The 16,876-nt window shown below is 39.0% G+C and overlaps 1 protein-coding gene across 3 annotated transcripts; it reads right to left on the bottom strand.

Annotated features, from left to right (window-relative positions):
* Positions 1 to 6,087: 6,087 nt before the first annotated feature.
* LOC131233869 (serine--tRNA ligase, chloroplastic/mitochondrial) lies at positions 6,088 to 15,953 on the bottom strand. 3 transcript variants are annotated; one of them, XM_058230696.1, is made up of 10 exons: positions 15,447 to 15,953; positions 15,180 to 15,331; positions 14,033 to 14,126; positions 13,806 to 13,954; positions 13,625 to 13,717; positions 11,388 to 11,567; positions 9,571 to 9,737; positions 9,212 to 9,346; positions 9,035 to 9,128; positions 6,088 to 6,895 (listed from the first exon to the last, which is right to left on the bottom strand). In XM_058230696.1, the coding sequence occupies exons 1-10, from the start codon at positions 15,655 to 15,657 to the stop codon at positions 6,614 to 6,616; spliced, it is 1,557 nt and encodes a 518-aa protein (XP_058086679.1). In that variant the 5' UTR covers positions 15,658 to 15,953; the 3' UTR covers positions 6,088 to 6,613. The 3 variants fall into 3 exon arrangements, with proteins under 3 accessions (XP_058086679.1, XP_058086680.1, XP_058086681.1); XM_058230697.1 differs by having other exon boundaries at positions 15,180 to 15,328; positions 15,447 to 15,950; XM_058230698.1 differs by lacking the exon at positions 15,447 to 15,953 and having other exon boundaries at positions 14,033 to 14,133; positions 15,180 to 15,320.
* Positions 15,954 to 16,876: the final 923 nt, after the last annotated feature.

Below are 16,876 nucleotides of genomic sequence, written 5' to 3'. Positions count from 1 at the left end.
TCTGAATTCAAACATAGTTAAGTTTGAGTCACCTAGTAACTTGACTCGACTCAACCCGGCCTGAAATTTGGATTGTTACTAATTCAACTCGATCCAAAGCCTGACTTATACATTAAAAATAAAAACTCAAATCTAACGTTTTATATCTAAGATGCCATGTAGCTGATGGAGAGATTGCAATTCTAGCAAGTGCATCTAGGTTTCAAACTATGATTTCAGCCCACAAATACCTGTTGTACTTGACTCAACTCAGCGTTCACTTGACTTGACTTAGTACCTGTGGTTCAGCTAGACTTGGTCGGGGTTAGTTCAGGCTAGACTTGAACTCGAATTGGGTCAGGTATGGTGGACTCGATACCAAGCCAGGTTGAGTTCAAATCAGGTCTATTCCTAAACCAGGTCAAGTCAGGTCAATCCTAACTCGGTCTAAATCAACTTAATTCCTAACTCTAATTCTAAAAATGCACATCATACATATATTGCTCTTGACGAGTCTAGCCCGAATCCGGCCCAAATCCAGCCCAAGATGTCTGTGTTGGTCGGCGCAAGTGCACCCACACTCAAACACACAGGAAAAAGGTACCATGAAGTCAATCTCATGGGAGCTTTCTATGAGGCCTGTCTTTGTGAGCCCCACCCCATGACATAAAATCAATTACATCTTTCCTGGGTGAGCCATGGGGCATAATAATTAGGCTAACTCATGACTTTAGTGGGCCACACTATATATAACAGTTGAGAGTGGATGCCCTTTTTTTTTCCTTAAGCGTACACGCACACACCACAATAGGTACTTGAACCCTTTAGTGTTGAAACCCTTGGGCCTCTACCACTAAACCATGAGTGGGGACTCGAGTGGATACCCACTTGTTGAAACTTTCTTGGTTGTTTATAATGCCCACGTAGGCCTTTTCAATTGAAGGTAAATGATAGTAATTTGTGGCAAAAACATAATGATAGATTTTGTCATTTGTTTTGAAGAAATGGAATTCGATCTCATAAACGGTATAACTTTCTGCCTTTATTCAAAGCAAAAACTGTGGGTCCTACCATAATGTGTGTTAATCTATGCTGTTCATTCATTTTTAAAAAAAAATCATTTTAGGGTATGAGAAAAAAAAAAAAGAAAAAAAAAGAAGGTAAATTCTAAGATCAAGTGGTCCACACCACAGAAAACAGTGGATTCAATGGTGGACATCATTATTCTCATTGTAGGCCAATTGAGCTTTGGATCTACCTCATTTTTGGGCTTATGCCCTAAACTGATCCGTCAAAATGAATGAAGAGCATGATGAAACATATAAATCATAATGTGGCCCACAATTTTGCCACATGGCACTACCTGAAAATCTTAATGGGATGCTATCCTTGTCTGCGAAATACCTAAGTAAATAATTATCATCTTTTATCATTGACCACAGGTAATTACAACCAGCAAAAGGAAACAGTTGGGATAGAGAGGTGCATCTTTGATTTTTTTTCAACGCCGACTTTGATGATTGCGTGAAATATACACAAATCATTAGTTGCCATAAAAAGAATTAGGCATGGGACCAAAAATCAAGCCCACCCCGCGATGTTGGTGGGCCATAACAAAGGAAACAGTTTAGAGGGCAAACCTCTCAATCTTGTTGTCCACATGAACAATATATGCATGAGGCTTGTTTTTGAGTTCTTGGACTAAATTGAGACACGCATATGATGGTGTACTCAAGTCCAAGCATCACAATGTTTGGATAATCCCAACCCTTTAAGAGGCATAAATCCGAAAATGTTCACATTCAGTGAGAAATATCCAAATTATTACATGGCAAGTTAGTGTTCAATCAAAGGGGAATGCCCGGTCATGATCAACATAAATGTGCCACGTGTACGGACGGAAATCGTGCAAATGAAAATGAAACTTTACTTAGAAATGAAAAAGAGGTGATTAATGGGAAGAGAGGTGAATCATTTAAATGCTCTCTTTCTCGAACCATGAGATCACAATGGATTGAAAGCTAAGTAAGATCATGCTTTCTCAGCTTTTCTTCTCATCTCCTATCTTTTCATTTCCCCACCCTCCACAATGGTGGCTGGGAAAATCTTCACACCCATTTTCAAAATCAGAGTTTGAGATTTCAAATCTTGAAATGCTTCTAGTTTCCCACCAATACCCCTTAGGGCCTGTTTGGCTGGACCGATCCCACGGTATTAGGTGGGATGGGATTCAAAAAACATTGTTATTACCCATGGCAGGGACTGTTCCCTGTTACCATAGGATAAGCTTAATTCCCTTTTTTGTTTGTAATATGGTGGTACATTGAAAGGATATACCCACCATCATTTGAAACTATTGACAATAATGTACATGTGTTATATCTAAACCGTTCATTTGTTTTGTAACCTCATTTTATGGCATGGGCCTAAAAATGAGGCAGATCCAAACTTATGTGGCCCCAAAGAAGTTTTCAACGGTAAGTATTCAATCCCCATTGCTTTCTATGGTGGGGTCCACTTGAGCTTTAGATCTACCTGATTTTTTGGCCCATGCTCTAAAATGATCTCTAAAAATAGGTGGACGGTGTGGATATAGCCCACACATCATGGTGGGACCTACACAACTTGCTAACATTGAGTGACATTAGCACGGACCCGATACGATTCCATCTAGCCTACTTCCAAGCTTTTCCACCCTTCCCAAACATGGAGTGGAATTGGCACAGGACCAGATGCAATTCCATCCCACCTAAGCCCACTAATCCAGCCGGCCAAACAGGCCCTTACCTTTTTACATAGTTGTGTTTTGGATACAATCTAAGTCCATCTTCACTGATCTCATCCATCTATTTGGTCCAGTCCACTCTTTATAGGTCACTTTGTGAAAATCACGCACCTTGAATTATCAAAAACATGGATACAGGATGCAAGGATCATTCATAAGATATTAGATCCAACTTCAGTACAAACTATTCAGTTGGTGGGCCCCACATTTGCTGGCTAAGGATTCCAAGGAGTCAGTTTTGGCAAGTGAGCTGCATGTGAACCTCCTGAATTACTACCTGGCATAGTACCAGCCTAACCTTAGATAAGAGGCTTGCCATCCTGACTGACTAATTGCAATAAGATAAGCCGGGACCACCATAGATGCTGGATGATGGTCACTTTCAATTACCAAAACTGTTTTTACGATGGGCCTCACGTTGGATGGAGGATAACTAAAAACAAGAAACAAAAAAATTGGAATATAGCAGGTGATCCTTCAAAGGAAACCGCCATATTCAATAGGAAAGAGTCGAATGATCAAAAGCTTAAAATTTCGAAACCAAGGCCTTGCTTGGATGACAATAGTAGTTTTTAAATATATAAAAACTTCATTATATTCTAAGAATGTAGTTCTAAAAATTTATTTTGTCTGAAAATGTTATTTGGATGACAATATCTATTTATATATTTTTCTTATAATGTAATTTGGATGTCATTTTCTAAAAAGTACATATGAAGTATAATTCAAAAATTACATTGAGCATGTGATATGCTTGTCTGATCTTACCCTTGGAACTTGAACCATTCAATATTTTCTTTCTTTTTTCTTTTTTTTTTTTAAAGCATCCACCATCTGCTGTTAGAACCATTGCATAAATGGTTTCGGCAGTGACTCATCCTCATGTGTGCCACTCATGCAAAGCTATCCAGACCATCCATGCAATGGGCCTCACAGCAGATGGTGGATGCTAAAGAAAAAAAAGGGGGAAAATCAGAATGAAAAATTGAAATCTTTGATTTTTAAATAAGGAGAATATCCATATTCAAGGGAAAATATTAAGATGATATAAGGGTTGAAATATTTCAATATAATAGAGTTATATTTTCTATTTCCCCGTAAGTTGGGGGTTATCATATAAATTAGATCAGTTAAAGATGATCAGAAAATTCAAAGCCTAAAGTCCAAAGATATCTTTTTGCAATAAGTAGGGATGTATTCTAGCAAAGCTAAGTTACACGGTGCATGTGGGCTGAGCACATTCCGCATACTGCATACATGCATGGTAGCTTACAATTAGGTGGGAGTGGGACACAAAAACCACATTGTTATAACTTCAGTAGATCACCATGCTGCAAAATAAGCAGACGCCCTTAAAAGGTGTTTATCTTTCTTGTATGTTGTGGCTGCCAAAGGAGTGAAACCGATTGATTAATTGCACAAAAGATATAAAAAATTAGAGAATTCTTTATGGAAAGCTCAGATCTCATACATGTGCGATAAAAGCATGTGTTGCATGTAGATGAGAATGGGTTCCACTCACGACGCTGTGTATTAGAAATTAGAAAATGGAGGTTAGAAATTGCTAGCATGGCATACAAATAATTTGAAATATACTGTCAAAATTACGGTTCTTAGCTTTAGATATATCATGAACCAAAAATCATACTTATTATGTCAGATTGTTGGACATTTGATTGACGGTTGAAATAAAAAAATAAAAATCCAGTGGTCATATTTCAACAAACAAGTGTGCATAAATCAGTGGTTAGAATTGTTCAGCCAATCTGATTTTGGGATGGTGACTTCCACAATTTTACTCCGTAAAATTTCAGTTAATGGATGCGATGTGTATGATGTTTGAATGCCTGAATATTATCCATCATATTTGGCAAGAGTACCAATAACTCCCCAAAAGGAGGTCTTCCTCTCTCGGGTAGAGCTGTACACCACTCGACTTGAAAAAGTTCAATTTAACTTAGTTCGAGCTGAGTCGAGCTGATTTTTTGAGCTCCAAAAAAATTTCAAACCGAGTTTGAGCTTGCCCAAGCTCAACTCAACTCGGATCCAACCCCAACTCAAATCAAACTAAGTTTGGTGACTCGGTTATTTTGATATTGATGTTGCACACTAAGTGTTTGATGAAAGATCTCAACGAAGTTTCAATGGGTGGCGAGAAAGGTAGATGAAATACATGGAAACTACTGCTTTTGTTTTACATACCGTGAGAAATTGAAGGTGCACTCCATGTGTTTGCGAAAATGCCGCACATGCAAACTCAGCTTGAACTAGCCCAAGCTGCTGACTGAACCGGCCAGTCAGGCTCGAGGACCAAGCTGAGCCGAGTTCGAGCTGGGGTCAGCTAGTTGCTGAGCTGGGCATGGCTCAACTCAGTTCGACTCGTGTACACCTCTAATAGGACGTGGTTGAATTTGGGGCATGCTCCAATGATCCAAGCCATTTAAAGGCCACGCATCAAAGTGGATGGAGATTCCCGAAATAAATAAATAAAAATAACCCTCATCATTATTTTTAACCATTTTGATGATTAAAAACCTTCACCCTGAGTACGGACAGTCTCCTTCACCATTGGATCATTAAACACTTTGCTTTGAACATGGACAGTATCCTTTGACGGTTGTTGTGTGTCATTGATAGGGTTTTCCAACCTTGATGATTGATTTGGGTATCACCCATCTGCACCGGGCCATCATATAAATGGTTTGGATCACTGCAACAAGACCCCAGATCCAAAGGCTTACAGTCAACATAAAACATAGCAACAAGTTGAGCCCATCACCTAGCAGGGGCTTCACGTAGTTACCTAAGTGCCCTTTATTTTTTGTTTAAAAACCCTCATGTCCTTCAATAGTGCATAGTTTTTAGGAATTCAAAAAAGAAAAGAAAAGAACTAATTGCTTGCAAATTTTTGCATATGATGCTCAACAAGAACATGAACATCTTTTTCTTGGAGAGCAATGTGATTTCTCAGCCAATGCATTAAAAATGGCATATCGCAATCAACACACAACCAAGAGTCCCGTGATTTTGTAACTCATATAAATATAGTATGACATTTTTTAATGAGAAATGATGCTACATCCAAAGTTATGATACAGCCCTCTTCCTGCCAGTCTGTCATATGCAAAACACCCTATCCCTAGAGAAGGTGGGCCGGACCAAAATGATCACCTGATGTCAAAATCAAGCAGATCCACATGGTGTGGCCCACATTTTGCAGCGATAGGATATTCCAACATATCTAACATGTGGGAAAGAGAGGGCCGTATCATAATTTACAACACAGCCACTGTATCTGACAATACCTCTTTTTAAAAACTTGCTCCAAAAAATCAAAATTGCATTCTATTCAGTGTTTATTTGGCATAAGAATGCCAATTCCAGATGCAGCATATTCATGTGCCAAAAACCAACACACCACATGCAAATGAGGGGTGTGTGCAAGATCAGGGACATTTCTAGAGTGGAATGGCAGGACAGGATCTGTATAGCTGACCCCAATTAGTTGGGATAAGGCTTAGACGACAATGATGATAATGATAGGCATGTCCCCACTGTGAATGTTTCTTTACAAGAATCCAGCACACATCAAGGAAACAAAAAATCAATGCCAGTCTGCATTCAACATGCATGTATTGCTCACATGTGAAAACCATCTGATGAACATACTGAATGCAGCACACAATTGCCATGTGGGTAAATGTGGTGCATTTGAGTTTGGCACTTGAAGATAAGGCATCCAGAAATAGCCTTCCTCTTCCCCATCAATATCTCCCTTACTCTCATTTTCAGGAAATGCTCTCTAGAGTCGATCTCCAAATAAATTAAAACAACATAATTTTCATCCCATCATTTAGATTTTGGGGAGATGAGATCCAGACCGCCCATGAAAGGCCTCAGTGGCATCGGAATAACAACGGAGCCATCTTCTTGTTGGAAATTCTCCAGTAAACACACGATCATGCGTGGAACAGCACATGCTGTGGCATTAAGGGTGTGCACGAACTGTGTGGGAGCAAGGTTAGCCTTACCCTTCTTAGGATTGGCCGATGACTGGTCCGATAGAGATGGACGGTAACGGACACCCAACCTCCGGCTTTGATAGTCTGTACAGTTCGAGGCACTTGATATCTGTCGGAACAAGCAGACATGATTAGAGAATATCATTTGCCTTAATACAAATCAAAGTGTTCACTTTTTTTTTTTTTTTCAGGCAATCAGATGTGGCTTAAATCAATTCCAACTTTTGAATTACTACTACATCTAGAAAACAGCCACTGTATGCAATTTTTTTTTTTTTGAAAGATAGCCACTGTATGCATTTGCTTCATGCCTCAGCAAAATGGGTGCCTTCTTGCTAATTTGCAAGCGAAAAGGAAAGAATACGCAAGTACTTGAAACCATCTCAAAGAGAAAGACAGCAAGTCAGATATTAGTTATATTGATGAGCAGTGTAGATGTTCCCTTTTTTTTGAAAGGTAATGCAAAGTATATTATAAAATATAAACAAAGTGCCAAAACGGCAAAAACTAGTATGGGTGGGCATTGTTGTCATGTGCGACCGCATATGCGCATATCCATATGCAAATTGCATATGCGATCTGGCACATATGTGATCACATATATTGCATATGAGAAAATATGCAATCGCATATGCGATGTATGCGATCGCATACAGCACATGCGATCGCATATTGGGCATGGCACATTGAATTTTTATTTTTTTGCAAAAAAACAACATTTTGCCTATAAAAAGGCTTCCAAATCTCCTCCATTTGCAATATTCTCACTCCAAAACTCTCTTACTCTATTTTTCTCTTACATTTCTTAATTACAAGTGGTCTTAATCTCCCTCTCTCTTGTATTTCCTACTTCCAAGTGATCTTAATCTCTCTCTCTTACATTCCCTCTCTCTTAGAAGTTGGAAGATCAAGATTCAAGCACTTTTTAAGTTTCTAGGAAGATAGCTTGTTGATTTTGTTGTTACTTCTTGTTAACTATATTGTTAAATGTGGATGACTTGATGTTTAATTGATTTTATCTCTCTCAAATGTATTTTAAATATGTAAAATTAGTTATCTATTAACTTAGAAAAGTTCTCCTCAATTTCTTATATTTATTTATTTTTACATTTTTTTGAATTTTTCCCTATATATATATATATATATATATATTATATTTTAAATTTTTCAAAAAAATAATAATAAAGAAAATGCAACCACAAATGATCGCATATGCGATTCGACAACAATGGGCACCACCCATACTAGTTACATGATAAAAAGAATAATCAATATCCCCTTTCAAGCTTGAGGTCCATTCAATAACCAGCAGCAGGAACATTTCTTTTTTTCTTTTTTAAGGCAGCATGAAACAAGAACATGATTTTGTATTTTTTATTTTTCTTTTTCTAGAAGGAACTTATTACTGACCTCATCCTAGCAGAAAAAGGTAAGAGCAAGAAAAGCACAAGGAACAGTCAAAATAGTTACTTCTGTGTATATTAGATTATTTAAAAATTCGATTTTAAATTTAACAGCTCAAATCATTTTAGTTAATCATAATTATTTAGTAGAAACCATAATTATTGTTTGCCAAGAATATTTAATCAAGATTATTTTCATTTGTTGGTTGCCAAGAATATTTTTGTATTGGTACTCTCTCTCTCTCTCTCTCTCTCTCTCTCTCTCTCATTTTAGTTAATCATAATTATTTACTAGAAATCATGATTGTTGGTTATCAAGACTATTTTCATTTTGGTACACACACTCTCTACTATCCTCATTTTAGTATATCATAATTACTCTCTCTCTCTCTCTCTCTCTCTCTCTCTCTCTCTCATATTCTAGTTAATCATAGTTATTTACTACAAATCATGATTTAAAATGAGACTCTCTCTCTCTCTCTCTCTCTCTCTCTCTCTCTCTCTCACTATCATTTAAGTTAATCATAATTATTTACTAGAAATCAAGCTTGTTGGTTATAAAGACTATTTTCATTTTGGTAGCCTCCCTCCCCCTGTCTCTCTATCTCCTCTCTGATCAAAATATCAGAATCATTCATTGATTATATCAGTCGATCTGTGGATCACATTAGCTGACACAATACTCGCAGTCTCAACCACATCACTTCTTCCAAAAGACCAGTACATGTCAGCCCATATGAATTATGATACCTGTCGACCAACATCTTGAATCAGTCTCTATTCATTCAATATGGGAACCTGATGAAAATGCCCTAGGATGATGGCTAAGAGTCACGAGTAAATACCTCACCGTACCGCCCTAAACCTGGCATCCATGCCTCCACATCAAATTTGCGGTATGCAGGTGCACCTAAATCCCCCGATGCCATATCCAAAGTTCTGCAAAGAAATCATGGAACTATCAAGAAAAAGGACCCTCCAACAATGTTATACAGAGAAGCAAGAAGGAATTCAATTACTACTTGAAATGAAGCCCAAGAGATGAGAAAAGATCTTCTTCGATTCCAATCAGCTCCTCATGGTAGAAATTACTATCCTCTGGCCTACATAAGATGAACATCTCCACCTTGCTGAACTGGTGAACTCGGTAAAGACCTCTGAATCATAGATACAGTAATTGTGTAAACAAATAGCTTTTATTCAATAACACATTTTCCATAATTTGGAAAGTAGACATAAAAAACAACAGTAAAGCTGCTTCTCCACCAAACCAGCAAGAATTAATGGAAAAGCAAATCATTTCCTAAAATTAACCTTGCCACTTAGAAGTGAGATCAACAAGATGAACCATAAGTAAACAAGCATAGTATTGACAGTTTACCTTGTTGCAGTGCCCGCCGCACCAGCCTCTGTGCGGAAGCAATGAGAGTAGGCAACATACTTCAAAGGCAACACAGATTCAGTGAGAATGGAATCCATATGAATCCCCCCTACAGGAATCTCTGCGGTTCCAATGAGGCACTGGTCACTCCCCTCAATAGAATAAACCTGTCAATGAAATTTTGATTAAACAATAAGTACTGCAATCTATGTCAAACATTTGGAGAAAGAAGTAGGCATGTGGTGCATGTACACTGAAGTTGTGCACCAAATGTTTTGACTTTTGACTTTTAAATCCTCTTTTCTAGGCAGAGAAAATTACCCAAAATGTTTGACTACTAGTGCTAGGTCAACAATTCTCAACTTGTTACACCTGGGGCTGTCAACAGGCCAGGCCTGGGTTGTCTTTGGAGTTTGGCCTGGATTTTGAACTGGTAAGGCTATAGAGATTTCTACTTTCAAAACACAATAGCATGTATATGATATTACACCATACACGTGGGATTCAAAAACTACCTACTTATCATAGAATTTACATTCTAGTACCTTTTCTCAAAAAAGTTTTCAATAAGCTACAACATTAAGTTAAGTAATTATCATTATAGTACCTTCTATTAAATTTCTTAATGGAAGTTGGGGTTGGCTGTGTGAGCAAGGGTTAGTAGTTTGGGTGGGCCCCATGGTGATGTTTATGTAAAATCCACCCCGACAACTAGGTATTCTCCTTAGTTCTATAAAGCAAGACGACTAACCAATTGCTTTAAAAGCTCGAACTGATGCGTGGCGAATCAATTCCTTTATCTCGTAGCCTAGGTGAAGTCCTCAGCCGAACCCCCCTCATGAGTGTGCCCCCGCTTCACACAGGCCACCTCACTTGAGCCGAGTGAGAAAATGCCCCTGCATTAATCACCCCCCAGTGAGGAGTCTCGAACACAAGACTTCTCGCTTTGATACTACTTTTGAGGCATGACAACCACTTGCTCTAAAAGCTCGAACTGATAGAGCATGGCGAATCAATCCCTTTATCTCATAGCCTAGGTAGGCCTTTGGACAAACCCCCATCGTGGGTCCCACTTCACATGAGTCTCGCCTCACATGGGCCGCCCACTCCAAGTGTGCTCCCACTTCACACAGGCCACCCCACTCAAACCCGAAGTGAAAATGCCCCTGCATTACTCTAGGAATTGCGCTAGTCAATCATAGTTGTTTCGTACAAACAATCTGGATTAATTATAGGGACCGGCAGGGTAGATTTATTACATTTTATTCCCTTGAGGATCTCTAGCCTCCCTTTATTTGATGATCATGGGATGTCATGGCTACTCTATACCCCACTCAGGTGCATCACCCCTTGTTAGGCCCAAGACCCAAAAATCAATCCCATCCATGATTCAAGGAGACCACATGATTGGAAATGGTGTACATGGCAATGCTCACCCTCCAACTATTTCGTTGGCGTAGCCCACCTAAATCAAGGATGGGCCTGATTTTTGGGCCCTGGGCCTTAAATTTTGGTGCAACAGCTAATGGTTTGGTGTGGTCCACCTGAATCACAGGTCGGCCTGATTTTTTGGCCTTGGGCCTAATGTGGAATACACATATAACGGTCGGAGTGGATTTCACATACGCATCACAGTGGGCCACATAAAAAATCAAGGGTGGGCGTATTTGACAACATCATTAGATGTTGTATTTGGCACCCGGATGTTAGACACACTTTACGGAAAACTTTATGCATCTGAAAAGTGACCTTTGATTATCAACTAAGAAAATCCTTTCATATCTAACAGGACATGCAGGAAATTAAAATTTACAAACCTGGGTATTTTGTCCACGAGGTTGAAAGCCGCATTTCTCAACAACAGATGATCGCACGATCTCAGGAGTCGTTAGAGGCACAAAACCCCTCCTCATAACTTCCGAAAGTGTCCAGTTGATAAGGCCCATTTCTAATAGAACTGCCTCATTCTTTAAGTAGTAGAATTTCGAACCACTGACCTATACAACCAACATATGAACATGATATGTGTAAACAATGGATGGAGACATCCAACACAGTAAAAGGCTGAAAATCTAGAAGGATACACATCAAAATGTGGGAAGCTCTCCCATCAAAAACAGAAATGAAAAGAGGTTGATACTCAAAAGGTTAATTGACAATGAGAAGCCTAGTATTCTTTTCATGCACCATTAATGGAGACAGAGACTCCATATCATGCATATGTCCTTCCACAATATTCATTTTCAAAGATAACCCCATGTCGCAAAACTTTATTCCTCTTCAATCTCCATTCCATATCCTACCTACCATTCAACTAAAACAACATAACAAAAGTAACCAGTGTACTGAAATGCTCTAGTTGACATATATACGCATGAAACAAAATTATTTCCCGCGATCATTGCAGAAACGTATTTCAAGTTGGAATCAAAGAAATTCGAAAATGACAGGTACTTCAGACAATAGTCTGAAATACAAAGAATCCAATTTGATCCAGTGTCCAGTCAGGTCAGGCTTACCAGAAGACTCAGCTCAGGATTTTAGTAACAATTTGGAATTAAAATATAACATAGTCTATAAATTTACAAACAAATGTAGCAAAAAACTGCACTAAGAAGCTAAGTAAAGTTGACGATGCCTCTGCTCAGTCTAGGTCAAACCTAGTCTCAAGGTGTCTCGACTCATAAATAATTTGATGAGGTTGAGTCGACTAGGCTCAAATTTCATTTGACGCAACGTGTTGATGGGGACATCAGAGGACCTACTCGAGTGTGCCAGATACGGAGACGACCACCCACATCAACGCAATTTTCTTTGTGGATGAGAAACGAGTTCCAGATGAGGCCCACTAGGCCATTTTGAAGACCTCACATGCATTGGACGTGCATTAGGAAGACCCCACCTTGGGATGATGCATGTGGGCTGCTTAGGAGATCATTTTAGTCATATGATTTTTATTTCGTATCGATCCGACCGTTGGATCTTGTCGATCAAGCCATCGAGCCACCAGATCTTTTAGATCATAGCCCCTTGGACTCTGATCTTGTTTTCTTTATGTTATTTGTTATTTGTAGGAGTTATTTGATGGTTGAGATTGATAATATATGTTTTAATTTTCTTATTTTGGATGATGAACTACTTTACTTAAGTGAGTGGCGTACTTGTAATTATGCTGAATTTTAATTTCAAATTTTTAATTATAAAAACACAGGTGGGTGGAGTTCCAACCCTATTGGAGATTTGAGAAGAAAAAAGAAGAGAGAAGCTCTCTTGTGTGAAGGAATTTTCCTTGTTGTTTTCTAGAATTTTTTTAAACCCTCCCTTCCAATTGAATCGTGGAAGGGTATAAACTTGTTTGGTAGTGGATTCCCCAAGGTATTCTTTGTCTTACATCCATTCTCTCTCTTCTTCGAAAGGTATTCTTCTTCTTCTTCTCTTGTCTTTCTCTTTTCCTTCCCATTACAACCTTCTAAACCCTAGATTTTCAATTTCTTATTTTCCCCAATTAAAAAAACCCTAATTCCAAGATTCTCAATTCTCGTGAACCCTAATTTTCCTAATTTCATATTTTTCCCTTTCCTAACCTTAATCATAAAACCTACAAATCTGTCCATTGATTGTGGAACGTGCCTATGCCAAATTGGAAGTTCTATCTTTCCATCAGTCCTAGTTTTAATTAATTTATGTGATTTCTTTTATGCGGGCATGTGATTTAGGTTAAATCAGATTTTATTTCCTATTGTTTACTCTCAATTAGTTGGTGGGTTAGCATCTTTTGTTAATTGAATTACTTTATGGACTCCTTCATAATCTCAATGTTGCATGCTAGCATTAAATCATGTGTCCTACATCACGTGTTTAAAAAGTATGATTGAGACAGTTCAAAAGTATCAAAAGATGATTCATCTAAAAGGAGCAAGCCTACAGCACTGCCAATTTATCATAAGAATAATTATGGTACCGAATTGAGAAGTGAGAACACACACATTTAATATTTAAACATTAACAAAATGCTTGGATTGCATGGACCGAATAGAGTGGTCTGTGTGGATACCTCTGCTGCTGCATCAAAATCCAACAGATCCAGTTCTTTCCCAAGTTGCAGGTGATCCTTGACAGGGAAGCTAAACACATGAGGACTACCCGCCTGAGCAAAAGAATTTATTTATTTATTTACTTTTAAAGAAGGAAAGAAAAAAAAGAAAAAAAGAAAAGAAAAGAGAGAGCTCAGATACCATCTTTTTCAATGCAGAACAGTCCTCCCCTCCTATTGGAACGTCTGGATGAGTAATATTCGGTATACTCTGTGCTTCTTCTTGAAGTTTATCAGTTAGTTGAATGAGATCCTCTTCCAAAGCCACAAGTCCCTCTTTTAGATTCTTTCCTGCAGACACAGTATACATCTGTGTCAGTGATGTTAACTACGATAGCAATGAGCCTGATACATGCATTTTATCAATACCTTCTTCTATTAGTGCTTGGCGCTCAGACACTTCTAGCTTCCCCTTCATCTTATTTGCCACCACATTTCTTTCCCCACGAATCCGTTCGACTTCCTGCCATCTGTGACCAAAAATTAGCAATGCGTTTGTATGACTTTTCTTGGTTACTTCATTTCAAGAAACAGCCACCATTCTCTGAGAAGCTTGTGTGAAGTTATTATTGGTTGTTAAGGCCTAAAGCTATCCCTTCTTCCTTACAAAGGGGCCATCTGTGCTATTCTCAATTTACAGTAGAAAAGAACTCTAGAAAATGAAACAGTAAAAAAATCAGCATCAAAGAAAATGGAATGTCAATCATAGAAAATTCCAATTGTTAATTATTGTTTTCATGTTTCTTTAAGACCTCACTTCCTGTTGTGTTTTTACCTGTATAGAACCATAACTCAATCCTCTAATATATTATAACTAGTTTTCTAAAGAAAAGCTTAAAAATAGAGACAAGAAAGCCAACAATTTGATTATTGGCATTGAGCCGGATGGCATGTCCATCTAAGAAAACTCCAATCATTAAATATTGCTTTCATTTTTTAAATTCAAATCATTAAATGTTGTTTCCATGTTTTTTCAAGTCCTCAGATTTCATATTGGCTATTCACCTGTATAAAATCATCACTTTATTCTCTTATATATTATAATCTAGAAAGAAACTAGATAAAAACATAACTTATGAAACACCTGTCATTGAAAATTCCAGTCATTAAATATTACTTCCATTTTTAGTCAATTCTTCACTTTTATATTACTATGCCTACTTAACGACGTAGAACCAATAGACCACGTTCTTCTTCTACTTTCCTTATTCAATGGCAACTCTCCCATATACTGTCCATTACAATTCGGAAGTTAAATCTGCCTGGTTGTAGATGAAAACTTTCTAAATTGAAAGCATCGTAGATAAGAAATCTAAAGTAAGTTAGAAGGATGAAAGGCCACAAGAAAACGAATAACAATACAGAGTTATCAGAGCATGGCCATTTTCCATACCCGTACCACTTCCAGTGCAAAATCACCAAAATGCCATTACATAGAATAAAACAGTAAAACGAGAGAGAAAGAAGAGGAAAACAACATTTTTTCAATGAGATGAAATGATTTCCGAACCCTAACCTTCTGAAGGCTCATCAACTTCTCGTAAAGATCGAGAACGAGCTCCAAATCGGCGTTTGAGTTGCGGTTCTTGATGTTCGTCGCAACAATGTCTTTGTTGTCGCGAATCCATTTGAAGTCTATGGCAGCTTTCCATTGAGGCTTAGCTACTGCTGCAACAACAACAGCAACAGCAACATAAGAAACAAAAAAAAGAAGAAAAAAGCACAAAAAATAACTTCAATAGCGGAGAATCACCAAAGAAAAAGAAAGGCTTTAGAGAGAGACCTTTATCTTTCTCAGATGTGACGGAGGAGGGCGTTTGAAGGGCGGTCTGTGCTGAAAGAGACCTAAAAAGGGAAGGAAGGCGAGTGCAATGGGGAGAATGTAGGATTAGGGTTTTGGGAGAGGAGGGTCTGAGGATGGAGAAAGGGAAGGAAGTTACTAGTTTTAGGGTTTGAAGAGTCGCGCCTCCCAAACTGCAGCTCGAAAAACCCATGCTCCAGACAGCGGTGAGAGTTTTGGGATGGCTCGCTTTCTCTCCTCTTTCTCAGCGTTTTATCTTCTTCTCATTATCTGTTGATTCATTTTGTGTCTATAGGGCCCACGGGAGCACACCTATGGGCTTCGAATCCTGACCGTTGATAAGCGAATGTGCCCAAGACCAAGAGTCAGATGGTAATCTGGCAGCTGGCCAGGTGATCGAGCTTGGAGAAAAGGGCTGTGGTTCAATGGGATACGGATGTGTGTGTGGGGCTCACCGGGACGTGTGTATTTTATCCACGCCGTCATTTTAAGGCATGAACCCAAAATGGAGGCGGATCCAAGCCTCAAGTGGCAAAACCGCAGAAAGCAGTGGTGATAATAACGCCACCGTTGAAATCGTCCTGAGGCCCACCGTTATTTTTATTTGCCATCCAACCTGTTCATAAGGACACGTGGACCTGGATGAAGGAAAAACACAGATATTAGCTTAATAAAAGATATATGTGGCCCTCGAGAGGTTTCACCCGTAGGCATAAAACTCCCAGTGTTTCCTGTCGTGTGGCCCACTTGAGCCTTGGATCTGCCTCCTTTTCAGGCTCATCCCCTAAAATAATCTGTTAAATTATATGGACGGCGTGGATTTTAAAAAAAGAAAACCATATATCAAGGTGGGATCCACAGAACCCCTGCCAGGACCGAGTCCTTCCTGGCAGGGGTAGGACGCAATCCGTGTCCGATTCAACGAGGGGCCCTCTGCCCTCATTTGATGGGCTCAACCCTGGTCAAAATGACTCGTTGGGACTCGGGTAAGTCGGGGCTGAATCAGATGGACTCGCCATAGTCAAGGGCGAGTCGAGAGGGTGACTCATGGTATCAAACCGTATGAAGTGCAACTAGCCCGAGTTAACTGGGACGAGTCGCATCAAAGTCATACAAGTCTTGAAACCATGGGCTGAATGCTTTCAGAGCTGGCCATTCATCAAGAATCGTGCGCTGAAAACATACTATGGAGCAAAAATAATGTCAATCTGCTGATCTAAAACATAGGGGCCGCAGAGAGGACCAAAAAGCCCAACGGCCCAAATGCAACTTACATCTGTGCCACACTACCTGATGAATGGACCAGATCTCTGATACAGCGATGCTGACCGCCCAGATCTCTATCTCGTGTTCTGATTCCCCCACATGATGCATCCACCGAACCAAGACGCGATATAAATATGGACCGCTTG

The sequence above is a fragment of the Magnolia sinica genome, chromosome 18 (genome assembly GCF_029962835.1).
Source record: "Magnolia sinica isolate HGM2019 chromosome 18, MsV1, whole genome shotgun sequence".
NCBI classification, from domain to species: domain Eukaryota; kingdom Viridiplantae; phylum Streptophyta; class Magnoliopsida; order Magnoliales; family Magnoliaceae; genus Magnolia; species Magnolia sinica.
The sequence above is the reverse complement of the archived record's forward strand: the minus strand, read 5'-3'. Positions and strand labels throughout refer to the sequence as shown.